The sequence below is a fragment of the Gymnodraco acuticeps genome, unplaced genomic scaffold, assembly GCF_902827175.1.
Source record: "Gymnodraco acuticeps unplaced genomic scaffold, fGymAcu1.1, whole genome shotgun sequence".
In the NCBI taxonomy this organism is placed as follows: domain Eukaryota; kingdom Metazoa; phylum Chordata; class Actinopteri; order Perciformes; family Bathydraconidae; genus Gymnodraco; species Gymnodraco acuticeps.
Genome location: NW_022989858.1, coordinates 18,526 through 40,101, shown reverse-complemented (window position 1 = coordinate 40,101; position 21,576 = coordinate 18,526). Strand labels below are relative to the sequence as shown.

Genomic DNA, 21,576 nt, shown 5'->3' with positions numbered 1-21,576 from the left:
ACACGGGAATTAGGGCCACACACACATTGTTTAGCAAACTACACTAACCCAGCAGCGTCATACCTGAGCACGCAGCACATGAGCAGCAGATGCTGGGGGACCTGTGCTGGGTTGAGGAGGGCTGGGCAGTCGGAGCGTAGGCAGGCCAGGAAGGCCCTGGTTCTCCTGGAGCGGTCCTCACTGGCTCGACCCAACCACAGCCTCCGCAGGTTGGGGCAGGTCCACTCCCGGAAACACAGGGCGGGGACCAGCTCCGGAGTCAGGGCCGACTTGGCTTTACCGCTGCTCCACTCTTTGACAATCACTGGAGGAACTGTAACGCAGAGGGGAGAGAAGTAAGTTAAACATTTAGCAGGTTTCGATTAAAAGACACAAGAAACTAGTGATGTGACGTTTGCGAACGATCCGATTCTTTTGAACGGCTCTTCGGTACGAACGAAGGGAACCGAGTCCTACTTGGCGAGAGCCGTTCTTTTTATCGTTGGTTCACTGCCTGCCATAAATGCACTCGCCTTTAAAAGAAACTTGCTTTCCTGAATGCACCTCAGCCGTAGATGATGGCATAATGCATGCTGCTTGAGCAGTAGTTTGGCTGGCTGAGAGATGTAGCAAGTTATACATTTTCTGTGAGTAAAAGTAGATTTCTGGCAATACAGTCAATCATTATCCTGGTGATTCTTTTGCAGATAAACCTATTAACCCCCTTAAAAAAAAAATTGCTCTTTTGAACGGCTCTCGGAAAGGAACGGAGCCATAAGATCCGGCTCCCTTCAAAGAACCGTAATTCCCTTCACAACAAGATACTGATACAAAGGTTTTGTGCTGGCTTTGGCACAGGCTAGTCTTTTAAGAGCACAATGAATAGGGTTTGTGGCTTTTTGTAAAACAAGATTCAAAGTTGGAATAACCCCCCCCGAAGGAGGGCTAGGGTTACCAGCAGCAGAAAGCTAACACGAGAAAAACACATTTGTCTCATGGCTCGTGCTTTTGGGTTGTTGTGGTCATTTTAAAATGCTACATGGGATTAAACTTGTGCATTTTTCATTTATGTGATCTCTTAAGCAAATTTAGATAAATAAATACCTAACTCTGCATATTGCCCAAACAAACATTTATTTGCATTTCATCTTTCTGGCAGTACCTCCATGGCCCACTAGACGGTGCTCTAAGGCCCACTGGTCCAGAACGTTTTTTAGTTAAATATTATAAGTTACTGGCCCTGCAAGAAATGTGTATTTGCATGCTACAAGTAAAGCCAATAACAAACTGGATTAAAAAGAATGTTTCTCATTACAGCACAAGACTCAGAAGCACAATACTTGACAGCATTTCAATTTTAGATGTCAATTCTATCTTTATATCTGTATATGTACTTTCTATAAATAACAGATGAGATTCATAATTTCCATAGGGCAGGAAGGAGGGCAGGTGTGATGATGAAATGGTTAAAGGAAATAAAAAACTATATAGTAACAGTTAAGATATAATTTGGCGTGATTCCCAGAAAGAAACTGTAATAAAAGTCAGTATACGACATGTAGAGAGCACATTCTCCACTCAGTGTGGGGACCTACCTTCCAGGGGGGGCCCTCTTGCGCATAGCGAGCCTCTCCAGGCGGCGGTGGGTTTCAGCCAGACTGAAGAGCACGCCGTAGCCATACTGTCTGGCAGCGCGGAACAGCAGAGAGGCCGGAGGTAGCTCAGAGTTACACTCATCCTCTATACACACTGGCATCTTCATCTCTCCCTGAGAGAAGTGAGGAAGAAGAGATTACATGGATGATCATTTATATTGCTGTTGGACATCCTCGTTGATCCATTTCCCATATGGATTGTCTAAGTTGTAATTTTATAATGTTATATTACAGGGTATATGCAGGAATCCTGAAGTCACATGTAAAACCTTTTAAGACCTTTTTTAAGACCCTTTCCATACATTTTAAGACCTCATCGCCACTTGGAGTTCTAACCGGTTACCTTGGCGACACACTTTACCTCACATTGACTATATACAGTATTGATTGTCCTTCCTCCTTATCTTCCAACCATTTGGACGCAAACTTGCATTTCCCCATAACGATGTTGTTTAGCAACCGGCGTAAACGGACCTTCGCACGCTATCAAGCAGTGAGCGTGCGATGTCCTGTTCAGATGACGTCAAACCCAACGGGATGCCATCAATAAACTACACAGAATCACACTACACACCTACGCCATGATTACATTCAGGCAGACTGTAGAACACAACCTCTTTGGACAATTTATATACTTATTGAAAACAAGCTACAAAATGTAATACCTTGGAAAATGCCGTTAATACTTTTCGCTAAATTGATTTATCAACTTGTAATACTTTTTAAGAACCCGCGGACACCCTGACAAATGACACATAAAGCACCCTCCTGGGACAGTATTCCTCTTCAATTGCATCAGGTTTCTCTTCAACTTCTCCCCGTTAACTGGGTTATTGAGTTTTTCTTAAGATACTGCAAGGGTCTGAGGACACAGGAATTAGTGTGCTGTACAGATTGTAAGCCCCCCTGAGGCAAATTAGAAATGTGTAGAATTGGGCTATAGAAATTACATTTTATTTGTTGATAAAACACCGGCCTTGCAAAGACAGAATACACACTTGCAGAGACCAATGCAAGCACAAATAAAAACATGGGAGTGAGGAAATCCGTTTACCTTGGTCAATATGTGGTAAATCTGGGGGTACATCAGTCCTCTTCTGTGCCTGTGCTCGGCTACACGAAGAACCTCAGCACTGACCTGAAAAGCAAAACAAAAAAACAGGAAACATCACAAAATGTAACTTTTAACACAACCTAGAAGTAGTTTTTGTATTTCTCTAATCGACACAAACCTGAGGCAGAGGGGGTGTGGTGATGTCCATGTGACTGCGTGTCGCCATAGACAACAGTGACGGAATGTGTGACACGCTCCCGTTGCCTTGGGAACCGTCTCCAGTGGCCAAGCCCCCCCTTCCAGTGGGATCCTCCCAGCGAGAGGACTTGTCTGTCAAATGGCTGAGGGAAAGGGTTCATGGGAGTGTTCAGTAAAGCTCGACTGGCATTCGTCATGTTTGTGTTTATAAGCGTTTTTTCAAACACATTTTTGTGTTGGATGCTAACTTTGTTTATATTACTAATATTACATCAGACGGAGATTAGCAGCAGCCACTCAGAAGTCAACAAAACCAAATAATCAAAGCCTTTTTCACACATACAAATTGTTTATATTAATGTCAAATATAAAGTTAACAGATTTCATGATATATCTGCACATATATATTAATGTGTGATGTCAATGCTTTGTTTTTCAGTATTTAAAATTCAAGCATATTCCTTGAAAATACAAATTAAAGCATTTTCCAAACTGTCAAGACTTTCTTCAAACCCTGACAAGTTCAAGATGTCCCAATTCAGATTTTTAAACCATGTTAAGATTATTTAAACTGAAAATCATGTGAGTTCCTTCTGTTCCTCCTCCATCTTCCTCCTCCTCTTCAGTATCTGTAATCCCTCAATCTCTAAGCTGCACCTGGGCTTCTTTACACCTTAAGCTTGTTGACAAAACATCACACAGTCAACAGGTGTATGTGTTATTGAGCTGTAATGGATGCACTGCATTCTGGGAAGGGCTCATTCCCCTTTTAACTTATCTTAAATGTCTCGCGTCTTACTTTGCGTTGCTGTCGTTGGGTTCGTCTCCGTCTGATGACGATGAAGGAGACGGAGAGGGACCAGACTGAGGGGCAGTGTGATGATTGGGTAATCGATTTCCCCCCTGAGTGGAATCATATGGAGCCGACCAATCAGTGAAGCCCATCTTGCCCGTCAGCGAATCGTTGAGGTCTTGGGACGGTGGCGGCGCATTCTGGAACATAGGGTTAGAGCCCGGTCCATATTGAGCATTTTGATAGGGCGGCTTCAACCCTGGAACCTGGGGGGGAGGAAACTGGAAGCAGAAGGAAGGGAAATGGATTCAAAAATAAGTACGTCCCAGAGTTCCCGTTAGAATATTTTTTCGCCGGTCAACATGTCCGTTAAAGTTTAAATCTTCCGGACAAAATGAGAAAAGTGCCGGTCAAAGGTCTTCTTTGTTATTTATTGTGCTTTAAAACAAATTGATTTGATTCGATATTAAACAAACTAATTATAGTAGATTAACTACATTATTCAAAAGTGAACAGTAACTTACAATAACACGGGAATAATAAACGGAGCGCTCTCCCTCTCCTGACAGCCCGTCAGTATCATGCAGCTCGCGGATCCAGTAATGAGTGACCCGACAGTAAAACTAAACATATCTATAACTAGTTACGGTAGTTTGAGAGGTCATTAAAATAGCTACGTGTGATATTCTAACCTGGTGTGTGTTTTGTTCCGCTCACCACTGCATGTGATCATGCAGTCGACTCGTCAGCAGCAGCTGATCTCTCTCTCCCGTCAGATTAGACTTCACTCGCGTTTATGTCCATATCGATCAGATCCAGCTAGTTCTAGCTAATGATATGACTACCTGCTTATTAAAAGACACCTAAACAATAAGTGTCGCTATGCAACCGGGTGAGGCCGCAAAGTATAGTGCAGCATTATGCATTTGTTTACATGCCCACCGGAACCCCGAGGCATTACCAACAGATCAACGCACAATCAACCCATACAGGACATCTCTTTCTCCACATTACGTGTTAGACATTAGAATTGACTATTCTTGTCTGTCACATACTCTTTTGTCTGTCACATAAATGGCGCAAGTTGCGCAACTGATGTGGTATTGCGCTAAGCGGAAATGATTTTGAACGGACACTTTGACCGGAGAGATTTAGATTTGCCGGTCTTCAGCATATTTTACCGGTCGTAGTCCGGTAATTACCGGCTAACGGGAACTCTGGTACGTCCCCTCCTGACCCAGAAAACGACGCAACTTCTGGTCCAGGCTCTCGTCATCTCTAGCCTAGACTACTGCAACTCCCTCCTGGCTGGTCTGCCTGCATGTGCCATCCGACCTCTGCAGCTCATCCAGAATGCAGCGGCTCGTCTGGTCTTCAACCTTCCTAAATATTCCCACACCAAGCCGCTCCTCCGCTCCCTTCACTGGCTTCCAGTAACTGCTAGAATCCACTTCAAAATACTGGTACTTGCGTACCATGCAGCGAATGGATCTGGCCCTTCCTCATTTCATTTCATTTCAAACCTTTATTTAATCAGATTGGTCCATTGAGATCATAGAGCTCTTTTTCAAGGGAGACCTGCAGCATATAGGTTCCACATGAAACAATGAAGGACATCATACATTATATTTACAGGATACATTTACATAGTTATAGACATTTACAAGTGCCCATAGTATCAATGAGCATTTCATCTAGCCTAGCTTTGAAAACATGCAGAGGAATGAGATTGCTCAGTTTCAATTCTTGCTGAAGATTGTTCCAAGCAAGTGGAGCTGCGCACATAAAAGCTGTCTTACCTGAGACAGTCCTTGCTCTTGGCACATCTAACAATACTACATCATGCGATCTCAGACAATAGCTGCTTGGAACTCTCTGTGTTATCAGAGAGCAGATATAATACGGGAGTTTACCCAACAAAGCTTTATAAATAAACGTGTACCAATGACTGAGCCTCTTTACAGTAAGTGATGGCAAACCTGCCTTGGCATACAGGGTACAGTGATGTGTAAGTGCTTTACAATTCCTTCCTACATCCAGGACATGGTTAAACCATACACCCCAGCGCGTGCACTACGCTCTGCATCAGCCAAACAGCTCGCTGCGCCCTCGCTGCGAGGGGGACCCAAGTTCCCATCAGCAAAAACACGTGGGTTTGCTATCCTGGCTCCAAGATGGTGGAATGAGCTCCCCATTGACATCAGGACGGCAGATAGCTTGCACATCTTCCGGCGCAAACTGAAAACTCATCTCTTTCGACTCCACTTCGAGCAATAAAATTACTAACAAAGAACTTATATACTAATAAAGGACTGGTTTATCTAAAGCCAGTTGAGTAGCACTTGAAATGTTTTGGCTCTATGAAACTTGATGTACTTATATGATTCTGTTTTCGTCAAGGTTGTATCTTCTTGGTCGAATGCACTTATTGTAAGTTGCTTTGGATAAAAGCGTCAGCTAGATGTAATGTAAAAGCAAGGAGCGAAGCGAGGAGAGAAAGGGAGGCGAGGGGTCCTTTCAGAGATGTGAACTAATACAAGGGCCGGACTGAATATATTTAAATGTTATAGTTCTTCATATAAAGCCATCAGTCCTCATATTTATGAATTCATTTAAATGAATGTTTTTATAAATCCTCTAAAAGAATCCTCAGTTGGAATAAAGTAATACCCTTTATTAGTTTCGGCACTGCCCGCCCCTTTATGAGACCAGCAGCCGGTCTGAGTATATTAATTCTCATGATTATGACGCATTCTCTCTCCCAATGTTCCAAAGGGAAAAGTATACTCTTTCTTCACAGGCCACAGTTTTCTGACCGAGACTCAAATAGCATTTTTGGAGAAAACTCATGAAAAATGTAGCTTGTGAGAGTCAAGTTTGTCTGATTTGTCCATCTCAAGTGGATCTGGAAACAAAAAGTGGTTACGGTACTCAAAATGTTTTTTGAAGTTGAACAATTTTAAGCAAACGACAATTAATGTTTGTGATCACCATGGCAAACTCATTTTAGTAAAGCTTAACAGCTCTATAAGCTGTGTTAATATGTAATATAATCAAATAATTTATAAACACATCAGACCACTTAGAGCAGGGGGGTCAAACTCAATTTCATCCCGGGCCACATCAGCATTATGGTTGCACTCAAAGGGCCGGTTGTGACTTTAAGACTATATAAATATTAGGGGTGTTGAAAATAATCGTTTCTACGATGCATTGCGATGCGGACGATTCGGTCTCGATGCAGTGACGGAAGATAATCGGTTATAGCGTAGTAACGTTGCTTCCTGATTTTCCGGCCGCGGCTTTACTATAACGTTTTTTTTCCCAGTCACTTTAATATCAAATCGGTCGGTGACGCAGAGATCAGGGAACAGACGTGACAGCGGCACAGCAACACCAAACACGGAGCAGTCTGCTTTATCCACCAACACAAGAACACCAGTCCAGAACCAACAGCAGAAGGACCCGCTCTGAATCACTCCGTGTCGCTGCGGCTCAGAGACACAGGGATTTATGTTTTTCAAAAATAATCGCGTTACAATCATGTCAGGTTTTTGGTGGATTTAATTAAGTCTTGGATTGCAGAGTATGAATGACCTCTAGCAATTTTCAGACGATATATACACGTGTGTAAAGTTTGTGAAGGCAGGAGGAAAAAAGCTTCCGCGATCACCGTCTCCTCTCCGTTCCTCTAAGCCCCGCCCCCTCCCTGAAAATAATGAGTGACAGGCTGATAGTGACCCGATAGAAACGTTATTATTCACTTAATCACTGAGATATAATGAAGCTAACTTAATCTCATACATTCATGGGATTTATGTAACAGTAAGACAGAGAATGTAAGTGTGCACCCACATGCAGTATTTTAGTTGTTATATGCTGTTGTAAATACTCCTGTTGTCTGCTGTGTTCAGACTCAAGTCCTGTGTGTGATGCCATATTCAGGACATTCAGTGTCCTTTTTTTAACAGAAGACCATTGCTAGAAGCTGCAGCTAAACTGCAGAAGCATTATTTTTTTGTTTTTGAGGATGGAACAACATCACACACAGATATAGGGAGGCTAGACCTATACAATTCATTTATTTTGGTTTATAAATGAATGTCAAGATATTTATGTTATTGATTTCTGAAGCACTTTCTAAATAATAAAAAGAGAGTTCATATGTATTTACTGCATGTATGCATTGATGAAAAATAAGCCATGTGCAGTAATATAGAAAATTGAGGATGCAACGCATTGGTATGAATCGTGATATCGAATTGAATCGAATCGTTGACAGGATAATCGAATCGAATCGTGAGACCAGTGAAGATGCACAGCCCTAATAAATATATATAAAATAATGTATTATAATACATAATTTCCTGTGCATTGGATTATTATCGGATAGGGTAATAACTTCATAATTAACTACGTCTGAAAGCAGAAGTCTAAGGCAAATAGTTGCAAGTCTCTTCAGTGCGAATGTCACAAAACAAGATGCATTGTGGGACATGTAGTTTATAGGCAACGTGCCTCTGTAAAGTGGCATGTAACCGTATAATAAACGTATTATATTCTTTGCATGCTCTTGCGGGCCACATTCAATTGCGGGCCGGATTTGGCCCCCGGGCCTTGAGTTTGACACCCCTGACTTAGAGACAGGAAGTGTATACCATTTCATTTCAGCCGTTTGTAATACTTCATCTTTTGCCTTACCCCGTGTTACGTGCCAGGCAGGCTGTACTGGTGTGGTTTTCCTTCCCTCCTGTGTTTCTCTCTTCTCCCTGTCTTCTGCACAGCTAATCAGCAGCTGATCGGTATCTGCCTGTGCACCTGAGTCTGATGGCTGATTGGATCCTCTCACCCTCAGCTGGCCTATCAGCAGCCAGGGCCGACCATAAAGGAGGCACCCAGGAAGTCTTCTCGCTCTCTCACTCTGGGCCTGTTGCTGATGAAGGAGCCTGCAGTGTTTAGCAACTCATTCTCTTTGTATTGTCTGACCTTTTTGAAAGTGTGTGTGTTGAGTAGGGGTGCAACAACTAATCGACTTAATCGATTACCAAATTAGTTGCCAACTAATTCAGTCGTCGATTCGTTGGTGACGTCATCACATGTGTTTTACGCGCCGTTAAGCTCCAACGTTATTGGTCTTTTATCGGTACCGGAGACATTTAAAATATATATCATGTATTATTGCTACAAAAACATTATATCGCAGTCTTAGTGTCGCCAACTCGTTTCTAATATGCAAAAAGACAAACAAATGCGTCTATGATGTATTTTCGATCAGACGAGATCTCTCTCCCCCGTCTGTGTGCGAGGGGGCGGGGCAGTTTACACACACGCAGCTGCTACATGCAGCGGAGCACACTGCGGAGATGGCGGAGAGAACGCGCTCCGAGGTGTGGTTAAACTTTACCTGTCTCGATGTGGAGAATGCTCGTTGCTAAAAGTGCAATAAGAGTTTAGCATGTAAGGGCGGTAGCACGAGCAGTTTGTCTAAACATTTATCAAAAGTGCTCCACATGCAGACGGAGGAATGCACCGGGTTCGACCGTCTTTCTAGCAGCTCTGCAGCCCCATCCACGAGTAACGTTTCCACGTCAGGTGTTATGTATGCTAGCAGCAACACACGGAGTTAACTACATGATACAAACATGGGTTAATGATTAGAGATAACTGAGGTATTTATTTTGTTAAAGTTTCAGCTATTCTGTTTACAGTCTGTCATCAGATTACTTAATACGATTTGTTAAAACACTGTTGTTTCTTTTGATGTGAAATATTATTTATTTAATTTAAATTAAAAGCAATGTTAGTTTTGTTCAAAATGTGTTTAGTTAGTTTAATAATATATGTATTTTTGAATCAAGTATTCATCTTTATTGTCTTGTTAGTTTCCACATGCCTAAAACAACCTCAAGCTAAATCTGAAAGTTGATGGCTAAGAGCGTTTGAGAAATTGTGCAAGGCATACAGTAGGGGTGTAACGGTACACGTACCCGTACCGAAATTATTCTGTACGAGCCCTTCGGTTCGGTACACGTGTGTACCGAAGTGTACCGAACGAATATAACGTTAAACGTAAAAAATTGAGAACGTGAATAACTTTTTGGAAGTAATCTCAGGTGCTGCGTCGCAGCATTCAGAGTAATTTGGTCACATTGGGTTCAACGCGTCATAGAGCGAGCAAGTCATTTAATTGGATGAGAGGCATACTATGAGAGCTGGTCAGAGGGATGCGTTCAAATGTAGTCAGTCATTTGAGGAACTGTCGAAAATTAATGGCGAACGCAGATAAAGTTGAGCTCGAAAATCCTCCAGCATCATTGAAGTCTCCGGTTTGGGAACATTTTGGTTTGACGGACAAAGACAGGTGGACCGAACCAAAGCTGTTTGTCGGCATTGTTCAACTAAAATTGGTTACGCGGCTGACAATACATCAAAATAAGCCATCTGTATGTAAAATATGTCTTATATGTCTTAAATGACATGATGAATTGGAAATGGGGGACCCTGATGTAAACAAGACGAAAGTCTTTCTCTGGTCTGCATCCCCTTAACAATTGTATGTTTTGAGCTGTACTGTACTGTACCCAATATACAAGCTGTTAATAAACTTTTCAATCAATCAATCAATCAATCAAACTTGCACACTCTTGAAAAGGCATCACCCGAACGTGAATATCACCGGTAGGCTACCAAAAGAAAAAAGACTGAAGTGCAAACCCAACTCCCGCTAGCATTTAAGCCTCCACCACTCGCAAAAAGTTCAGACCGAGCCAAAGCTATTACAAACACCAAATATCCTTATGTTGCCATGTTAGCAAAGCGCTACCTGGCTGTATCTGCTACCTCTGTCCCTAGAGAGGGTGTTCTCCACAGCAGGAGACATTGTTAGTGCCAGCAGATCTGCCCTTTCGGCAGCAATGTGGACAAGTTCATTTTTATTTTAAAAAACATGAAAATACAATGACAAGCAAGTCCTAATGTCAAACTGGCTGCTTAGGAACTAGTACAGTTCAAATACAGATTATTTCAGTTCATCGAAATGCTGCACCTTAATGTTTATTTTATTATATTTTGTATTTATTTGAGTGAATACATTATTCACAGTTTAATAATAATAATAAAAATATATATATATATGTTTTGTTTTGTGAAAAAAAATTCTGCTGTACCGAAAACGTACCGAAACCAAAAAACCGAGGTACGTACCGAACCGAAATGTTTGTGAACCGTTACACCCCTAGCATACAGTAATAGTCCGAATAGCCGATTAATCGTTTCATTAATAGATAGATTAATCGATTATCAAATTGGTCGTTTGTTGCAGCCCTAGTGTTGAGAGGTGGAGGAGTTAGGTCAGTCTGGGGTACCCTGTACATTTCTCACCACGTAGCTAACTAATGTTTAGACACACTAGGTCAGTGCTTCTCAAAGTGTGGTCCGCGGACCACCGGTGGTCCGTGAGCTCCCCCTAGTGGTCCGTGAGTATATTGGTAACATTTCACATTTGAAATAAATAAATATATTTAAGTTTTCCGCACTCTCGCGGGAATATCTCCGCAATGGAGCGAGCTTAAGTTCCACTTTCATAGCCCAGCGCAACACCTTCATCACACATGTTGCCACTTGTTTATACCATTTTCACGCGATTTGTAATCTGTTCTAGAAAAACGATGTGCTTTTGGATATTTGTGGAGTTAAGTGGTCCTTGGTATGAAAAAGTTTGAGAAACACTGCACTAGGTTAGCGGATTGTTGCCACCCCTGTATATTTATTTGTCAAATTCTTTGTAGTTTAGTTAGTGAGGGTTTTTTTGTTTTGGTTTCGAAGGGTAGATGTAGAGATAGGCCTGGTTTTGTTATGCTTGTTTCTTTTGTTTGGCACAATCCTTTGACTCCTCCTCCTCCTCACCAACAGAGTGTTTCAATTATATGTCCGTTCGGTTCGGGGTTTACACAAAATAAACCTTTTGTCAACTGTTACGCTGACTCCCTCATTTTTATTGGTTGTATGTTATTGTCTCCAGGTCCCCTAGACCTTAGTGGGGACGTAACACCCCGATATACACAATTAAATTACTAATAATATTACTGTAGCCTAATCTTTATCTGTACTGTGCAGAAATACTGGGACTAAACAAAAAAGGAAATGCTAAATATTGGAAAAGAGCTAAAAGGAAGCTTTGAAACTTAAAACTAAATCATGCAATACCGTCCTATTTGTTCTGATAAACCGTAATCCATTCTGCTACACATACATTCATGGAGCTCTAATTACACAGACACCAAGGAGGAAGAAAGAATTCCTGAGCTGAGGAATCTACCTGATTCTTTCCAGGCTGCATCGGTCCCATGTGGCCGGGTGGTCCCCCAAATCCGAACCCAGGTACTGAGCAGAAGAAACAAAGATGTAAATGAATATCTTCTCTTAAATACATACACATGTAGTACACCAACAAATGATGATGCAAGAGTGTGGACCATTGATGTCTAAACTTGAACTACTCACAGATGAAAGCTGAGGGCCCCATGTTGGGCGAGCGAGGTTTGGAGGCAGCTGAGAAATAATCCACGGCTTTTTTGAATCGCTGCACCTTGTCCTCCATGCGAGACTGGAAACAAAAGAACAACGTGTTATGTTGACTCCATAACACGGTGAGAAGGAGAAGATAAATTGCAACGGCCAGATGGATGCACACATCTGTTGCCGATTTACTGTATTCCCTATCAGACGTCAGCAATGGGAATGTTGTGAATGAATGACCTGACAAATGTCTGAAGTTACCCTGCCTTGAAATAAAAGGGTGCCACAGGTGGCTTTAATGACTTAGGGTTGAGTTTTCAAATTTTGCTCGATTTTAAATCCGTTACAAATCAGTGACTTACCTGAAATTCCCTAAAATGTTAAGGCTGACAATATTCCTTTTCTCCTAATAGTCAAAAAATGATTTGTTTTTAATAGTTTTTGAACACCTATGGAGTGCGATGGCATAGAGGAAGAAGATGTATAAGAATTTGGATACACAGTTAACTATTGGTACCTTTAGAGTATCACCAGACTTTTCCGTAAGATCCAAGTCTAAGAGATTTGTCTACAACAGTTTCCTGCAACAAGTAATGGAATAAAAGGATGTGCTGCTCCAACTCAGAGAATCAGTTGTTTACTGCATGGCAGTGCGGCGCAAATACTTTTAAGAGCAAGAAAAATTCACTTAACAAAAAATAAAAAGGGAACATTCTCAAGGGGAGCTTCAAGTAATTTGCTACTCAAACATTTATCCACATTACCCCTACTACATATTCAGTTTAATCTCCTTTGACAAAAAATGTTCAAGTACTGGACCCAACTACATTTTTTGAAAATATTATTTTAAATGATTAAACCTTTTGTCTATTAACTTCCTGTTGATCAACCAATACATGAATCAAGGTCAACTTTACAACTTTTTTTTAGCTTAGGCGTAAATTCAGCTCCGATGGAAACAAGATGGCAATCGCAAAGATTCTTAAGAAATTAAATTGAAATGTAGACTTTTATATTTTGGATAATCGTGTTAAACATTTATATGAACAGTGGGGAATTTCTACGGTTTAATACTGATGTGAGGAAGTGCAGGCGCTGACTCAGGATCTTGTGTCCACAGTCGTGACCTATTTAACAACATGCAACAGTCTGGCATGTCAATCAGACGGAAAACATAAATCCATTTCAATCAAATTTAACTCAAAAAAGGGTTAACAGAAACACATCACTGTCAGAGGGGGAGAGAACCCACCTGTGACTGTTTGAAGACATCTCTGGCGATGGCGTCGAGGTTTCCCAGGTCTTTGATGGAGGAGACGTACTCTGAGACGGCCTTGATCACCACCTCACAGGGCGGCAGCACCAACTGGTGGGCTCGCACCTGAGAGAGAACAGAACAAAGGTTTAAATACACATACGCCTGGTAGGGTGGGGAGTAGGGTAAGATGATATGATATATACTGTGCACGGGTAGATAGGTTACAATATCGCTGATAATGCAATCCCGCACACAATTAATCTAATTTCAGAACCTTATCCTATGAAACACCACTTAAAGGTAGGGTAGGTAAGAATGGAGAAACCAGCTCGAGTGCGCTAGAATTTGAAAGTACACAACCGAAAAAAATCTGCCCTACATGTTTCACAATAAAAGCTTCCGAGAGGATTTTCCTGTAAAAGACCAGCAGTCAATGGAAAACAGGAAGGCTTTTCTCGAATATAAAAAATATACTTTTATATATATATTTATGGAGATTTGATATAAAAGATCTGGTGCTTATGTTTATATTTAAAACGGTAAATCAGGGCTCCCTTCACTAATTACTTTATAATGTGATTATTAGAGTTTGTATACTTTTAAATTAGGCTGTGGTTTGCAGAGGACGTAATGTGGTACCTTGAGAGAAGCGAGAGGGTGTTCTGGTCCCAGCAGACTCCAGTGGAAGGCAGCCAGGTCCTCATCAGGCAGAATATGATTTCCTGCGAGACAGAAACTCTTTAATGTTTGCTGCTTCAATAGAAAAGTCAAACAGACAAAAAGGTGTGCCAGAAACACAAAGCGTGTCCACTGAGGTATGTGGGAGCGCGGTGATAATTACCCAGCAGAGCAGCAAAGCAGGGCAGGTGCTGTGTCTTCAGCCCGAGCTGCCTGGCGGCCTCAGACAGCAGGTACTGGTGTGTGGTCAGGTTCTTGCCGTTCCAGCTCAGTTTGAGCCCGTGCGACGAGAAGTAGGCGGGTACGTTGCAGAGAGCAAACTCAGAATCCTGAGCGATCAGGCCGGAAAATCCAAAGTCTCTGTAAAGAGACAGCACTTCCTGGTGGTGGTCCTCCAAAGTCTGTACAACCTGTGGGTTTACAAAACATCAAAACTCTGAATTTCATGTCTTTTTGTTTATTACCTTGTTGTTTTTAGTGTGTTTGTAGGTTTTAGTTTAGCTCTTCAGAAGATTTTGTTTCTTTATATTTGGTTTTAAGTGTTTTTGTATTCTGTTAAATTCTAGTATAATGTATAAGTATGTTGCTAAAGAACGCATGGTTGGAGAACTGCATAGTTATGTATGTAATGTTTAAATATGGGAATAAACTTGAGTACTCTTTCACCAACAGATTCAGATGTTAACATTAAACTTGGGATGAATAGCTTGGTAAATAGCATTTGGGATGCATTGAGTGAGTATAATATCTAAGTCATGTTCTTGTTATTTTACTCTACAAAAAGTACACTTGTCGAAGCAATTGTGACAGTGCCATCGGGAAAATTGTGGTGGCCATTTTTATAAACAAAAACTATCAATTAATCTATAAAATAATTGAGAGAATAATATATAATGAAATGTACGATAATGTGCAGCCCTACATTTACAACTACACAATATATACTTTTTAATTCAATACCAAAAGCAAATGAAAGGCAGAACTGAGTACATTATAAAGTTTATCGCAAAAGTGAAATTCAATAAAGTTTGCTATATTCTTCTACCTTCTGTACAATGGTGGATCTGGGAGACTGATCAGCTGCCAAAGCAATCACTGCACACTGAATGTACCAGGATAGAGGTCACAGACGACCAGTGGTGCCGCCACTTTGTATACTCTCAAAATACTTAAGCTTCATAGCATTTGCGGAAATACATCTATAGAAAATCTGTGCAGCACCAAACGGTTCTAAATCACTGGTAGTGATACAGACACTTGGACCAAGGGCAACACAAGTGTTCAGAGCCCACTCATGCAGAACCCATTGGAGGGTGAGGTGCACGACTACGCCAGAGAGCGAGCATGAGAGCTTCAGACTTGTAATGTTAATCTTGTTTAACTATGTCAGCGTTAATGAGAATGAAAACTAAATAATTATACTCAGATATATACAACATCGGTTTAATGAGCTGGTAATCAAATCTGTCTTCAAATGAACTGCATGTGGCAGTGATGGCTCAGTATGATAAGCTGTTTCACAACTATTCAAAATCGCCCAACATGTATTGTGTCACACTGATTCATAATCAAACTAAATACCAATGTTAACATCCAGAATAAAATATCACAATAATTATAAAATGACAAACTAGCTGGCATGCAGCACATGTAAAGCTGAGAAAGTGACAGAGGAAGAGTAATGACTTTAGTAAAGGTGCCATTCAAGCCGAGAACATATATTTTAAGCCGCAGAAATAGGACTGTATCTCAGAATACAGGTCGGAAGAACAGAAAGTACACATGGGAACAGTGAGTAATGATGTTATACACACACAACGGCAGAATGTGTTGTACTGTAATGTGGGTGGGATTTTTCTATTCTCTATCATGTCACGGTACTCTGTTGCTTTTTAAAAAAAAAAGTATAAATACTATCATGCAAGCAGATAGGCAGGTATGTCAAAAGATAAAATAGTAATGTTGACAGGAATGAACGATGAGTCAATCAGTGGTTTTGATGCATTCATGGCAGGCCTAGAACATAACCTTATGAGTTACATTTCGTTTCTCAAACCCATTACCTTTTTTTGGTTTAAGATGATTATAGTATACCCAGCTACTATAGTTTTAACCATAGCTAATATTCTTGAAGATAGGTCAGATGCACACATTTTTATTTATTTAAATATTCTCAATCATCCATTAACTGAAATGCAAAACAAATCATTATAAATGTGCCACTGTCAGGCAACAGGGGCCTATTAATAGTCTATCCACTCAGCAGTTGTTCAACAATGTATAAAGGGTTCAATGAGTTCATGTTATGTAATATATAGGCTGGTCTAGGTCATGTTGCGCAATACATGTTGCTCTAATGCACAGACTGGTTTTACCGGTAGATGCTGCTCCACATTAGCACCGGATACATTTCTCCTCCCAGTAGACAAGATAAGGCAATGCATCACTGATATAGATATATATACTCTGCTGGTTTAAAACTGCCAATGCAAAAACAGCCCGTTTGATAGATTATGTGTGTTCTTAGGGCTAGTATGTGCACTTGTTCCCCAACTGGAAGGAGTTAACACGGCGCTGCTAAATGGGCGTGCAACAAGAAAGGGCAAGTATTAAATTAACAGCACATGACCACAATAAAACAACTTAACACAGCTTTGATCACACATGGCTCACCCGCACTCGGAAGCGGAACATGGCGAGGCGGACGCAGTGGCTGAGGCAGGCCGGGGGCAGGAACCATGCTCTGGGAGGCGGGGTGGCCTTGCTGCCGACGTGGTTGACTATCAGCTGCGCGGTCTGCCGCTGGCCCTGAGCTCGCCGCGCCCACTCGGGCCAGCGCTCCTTCCCAGTGTGCCGTTGAAAACCACGACCAGCTCCAGGCCCCCCTGGTACAGGCAGGCCTGCGACAGGGCGGCCAGGTAGCCCAGCATGGCGTTCCACTCTCCCCCGCACACCCAGTCCGTCTGGTAGCCGCCGTAGAGGCGCTGCAGGCCGGAGTCAGCGTCGATTAGGATCCTGGCAGGCGGGGGCGGGGGAGGCATGGGCCCGGGGTGATGTGGGTGGTGGTGTGGGTGATGGTGGTGGTGAGGGGGCTGGCGGGCCGCGGTACGGGCAAGCTTCAGGAGGTCCACCGGGACTGCGGCCCCGGGACACCGCTTCTCCAAATACTCTTGAAAACCCTGCACTCCCATGACGGTGTTGTTCAGCCTGTGTGTCTGGCCGGGAGAGGGCTCTGAATACGTTCTGTACGCCGTGTTTGTAATGTAATGTGGGGCGAGACCGGAGCTAGCTGTGCACTTTAGGCAAGCTAACTGGTCTCCGATTCAGTGAAAAACTGTAGTTTAGTTAACCCTGCAAAACAACTTATCTGTCACCCAGATTAGTGAAATCAGTCACCATGCACTGATGTACACGTGTGTCAGCTATCGTTACTGATTCCGAGATATCGAACTGCGAATTTCTCAGTTTTGGTCGTGGGTGCTCAGTTTAGTGTCCATCCCTGTGGATTTTTGGTGAGATGCCAGCAAGGCCAGTGTAGCTACCTACCACCAGAAAAAGTTCAACACATTTCCTGCTCCCATAATTTTGCTTTAACATAACCAGCTTCAAAAATGTAGTTGGCAGCAAGTAACGGAAATGCAGCAAGGTGGTTGATGGTGTTAAAAAATTGCAAATAAAACAATTACCCTGCTAGTTTGTGCACATGAAACAGATGCAATACTGCGCATTAGTTAGCAACCCACAGGCTGGATGGCCAGTTCGCGGACATGATGTTAAACCGAGCAGCTTGCTAAATCGTTTTTGTGTTTTTACCTGACAGCTGAAATATTTGACATTTAATCTGCACTACCTCCGGCAAATATCACCGCACTTGTATCGGTAGCTTGTTGGTTTGCAGGTGTCAGAATATGAATTAAAACAAACTAACAAGCGGTGTGCCTGGCTAGCTGCACTAACAGTTGCTAAGTGATCGTTAGCCGTTAGCTGCTGGCAGGGTCCCCGGCGTGATTTGACGCGTCAACTCCCGAAGACAAGTCCGGGGCCGACACGACGCGGAATGAGATGGATGTTTAACGAAATAAAAGAAAAGTAACTAAAATTAAATTAAAATAAAAGCCCGATGGTGCCTCCCTCGCTGTCTTCCACACTCACGGCTTCATGTTGCAGAGGGGAACATTACTTCCAAGCGACATCAGCCATCTTGCGACTTCCTCGCGGCCCAGTGGAGTGGGAGGGAAGTGGAGGAAGGAGGAGCGGCCGGAGGAGGGATGCTGGGAAATGTAGTCTTATTAGCGTATCACGTCGTACTGGGACATATTTGGTGGGAAACCGATTAAAACTACAACTACCAGCATGAGGATACCGACAGTTTGGACGAGGATAAAAAAAGCTGGAGAGAGAGGAGAATTTCTCCAAGTAGCCCACAAGTGATTCAAGTACAGACGCCGTTATTTGTTAGTTAACCACCAGCCTCTGATAATATCACCTCTTTCATGTCAAAACGCAGATATTTATAATACCGGTAATGCTAGCTAACGTCTGCCACTGTAGACCAACGTGGATGCTAATGAAGTATGTAATGCTTCAGGAGTGAACATATAAACGGTGTAAACCGGTGAATTTTAAAAAGTCAACACGAATCAACCGTTAATGAACGTTAGTAGATTAGAAAATGAGTGAGCGGTGGGTGTAACAGGTAGAATGGTGATGTCCGGTTCATGGTGGATCTTGTGTGTGTATGTCGTCCTCCTGTGGTTCACATTGGTACTCTCAGAGGAATTTAGATTTAATATTTGTAATCAATTTAACACCAGGAATTTTTACAAAACAAGACAGGGAACTCAAATACAAAGACAAAGGATAGTCATCAATCAACAATGGAGGAAATTGTGCAACAACACAGTCTATAAACAATTGTGGAACCATTATTCTAAAAAGTAATAGAGATAAATATACAGGCCTACGTATAAAAAAAATAAACAATAAGAAATAGAAACAATAAATGTATATTTTATATTTTAATACATTTAACACAAAGGATAGCCTATGCAACACAATCCATCATAAACAATAATTGTACAATTATTCTGAAAATCTATTGGGAAACATAAAACAACATTATGAAAATAGAAACCATCAAGTAATTAAATGTTTTGATTATTTATTATAAGATTATAAGTATTTCAGCGACTTTAAATGTCTAGTTGGCTAAATTAAACATGATATGACATGATAGGTAAAATAAGGACAAAGGTCTTTCCACTTTCAAGTTTGAATATGATATTTTCCCCAAATAATCAAAAAATGTACAGTATCTGAAATGTTTGCCTCCATGCAAGCTATTCATAAAATAAAATAAAGTAAATGATGGAATGTTGTTAGACAATATTGAAAAACATGGTATTAGACCACTATACCCCTGCTATGCTATGACCCCTGTTTCCCCCTCCACCCAGGCACCCAACTTTGGCGTTATATTTGACCCCACTCTCTCCCTCCAGCCCCACATCCGTCAAGTTGTAAAAATCTCATTTTTCCACCTCCGCAATATTGCCAAACTCCGTCCCTCTCTCACCCGCCCTGCAGCTGAGCGACTCATTCACGCCTTCATCTCCTCCCGCCTTGACTATTGCAACTCACTCCTCTGGCATCAGCACTACACCCCTCAATAGACTCCAGCGTGTCCAGAACGCAGCCGCCAGACTCCTCGCCCACACCAAATCATGGCATCACATCACCCCGGTCCTCAAAGAACTCCACTGGCTCCCCGTTTCACACCGCATCCACTACAAACTCCTGGTCCTCACTTTCAAAGCCCTCCACCATCTGCCCCCCCCCCCCCCTACCTCACTGACCTCCTCATCCTCTACCAACCACCCCGGTCCCTCAGATCCACCTCAGCCGGTTTGCTTTCCATCCCCAAGGCCAAACTCCGGAGCTTCGGGTATAGAGCCTTCTCTGTGGCAGCCCCGAAGCTCTGGAACTCCCTCCCCCAATACCTCCGTGAGTCTGAGTCCCTCACCCTGTTCCAGTAACGCCTCAAAACCCACCTCTTCAACTCTGTATCTATAAGCCCCCCCCCCCCCCCTCTCAACCAACTTCCTCCTGACTGCTTTTCTGTTTTGTTTTGTTTCTTTGTTTCTTTTTGGCTTTGTTATTGTTTTGTTTGTCTAACCTCCCTCCCAAATGTAAAGCGTCTTTGGGTTCAAGAAAAGCGCTATAGAAATAAAATGTATTATTATTATGATAGAGACAATTGTGTATATCAGAACAAAACATTATTTTAAGGATTTTATATACGAATGTTTATTTGAATCCAAACGGCATATATATATAGGCTATATATATATATATATATATATATATATATATATATATGGAACAATTCAAACTGCAGTGCATGGGAGAATTAAAACTCACTTGAAGAAAAAAATTTCAAATATTTCCCCCAACTTGTTTCACAGTTGAAAATATATATATATTTTTTTTTTTACCTGATCTTAAACACAGGGGAAACAAACTTTAGATCATTAGAAAAATGGATCACCATATTCTTGCCTCTCCGGGCTTTCTTACAATCAGTGTAAGGACTTTTTTTTAAGGGTCAAATGTGTCAGCTTCTGAATAACAAAGCATGCAAAGATCCACCCTCAAATGTATATATTTTGTGTAATAAATTCATAAAAGGGAATTATTGGAGGGAAAAGTGCCATGGGCATCAAGCTATCTATCTAGGCCACCATTGAGGCTGCATGTTAGCATTACCATGGTAACACAGAGCTAGCTTGAAGGACTTCATTGTGCTCAGATATTTGTCTCGGCATCCTCCGATAAAAAATGTGTTCCGAATAAGAGTCTCTTTCTTGTTGATTAGTGAAATTGGGGAGACCATGAAGTGGTTACACACTGCCACCAGGATATTGGATGTCTTCTCCTGCCAATATATGACAAAATATAAAATACACAATGTATAATCTAATGTGAAGAATGCATCTCATGAATATGTACATTTTGAGGGATATGAGAATGTTCATCCTGCTATGGCAACCTGAATATAAAAAGCAAAGCCTGTCAAAGATTGTTCATCCTCCCTCAGAGGGAAAACTATTCAAATTTCCATTTTGTATGCAATGCAAACAAGGTTATTGTTAACTTGCATGTAAGCAAACACGGTCTGCTCACGACAGTAGCACTCTTCTTCATCACTGCAAAAAAGCATATTTGTTGTCCTATATTTCTGCACTGTTATGAGGTTTTAGTTGTTGTTTTTCTGTGCTCTGCTAACTGAACCGAGAACTGAATGTTTATTAATTATTTATTTAATTCTATGTTAACTGTTACTACTATTACCATTACCATATGCCTATAATACAATATTGCCACTATTTTTACCACATGATTTGGCAAAACAGTTGTTTTGATTCACCATGCCAAGAAAGCAAAT

The 21,576-nt window shown here is 41.7% G+C and overlaps 1 protein-coding gene across 1 annotated transcript in view; it reads right to left on the bottom strand.

The window, feature by feature from the left end:
• Positions 1-18,384, bottom strand: part of fam120c (family with sequence similarity 120C) — a 31,698-nt gene extending 13,314 nt beyond the window's left edge. Inside the window, 12 exon segments of the mRNA XM_034240230.1 lie at positions 64-319; positions 1,582-1,747; positions 2,689-2,772; positions 2,867-3,029; positions 3,686-3,960; positions 11,997-12,061; positions 12,182-12,284; positions 13,449-13,577; positions 14,094-14,176; positions 14,296-14,542; positions 16,806-16,981; positions 16,984-18,384. Of these exon segments, the coding sequence (XP_034096121.1) occupies positions 64-319; positions 1,582-1,747; positions 2,689-2,772; positions 2,867-3,029; positions 3,686-3,960; positions 11,997-12,061; positions 12,182-12,284; positions 13,449-13,577; positions 14,094-14,176; positions 14,296-14,542; positions 16,806-16,981; positions 16,984-17,323 (2,087 nt within the window). The 5' untranslated portion in view covers positions 17,324-18,384.
• Between the last annotated feature and the right edge of the window lie 3,192 nt (positions 18,385-21,576).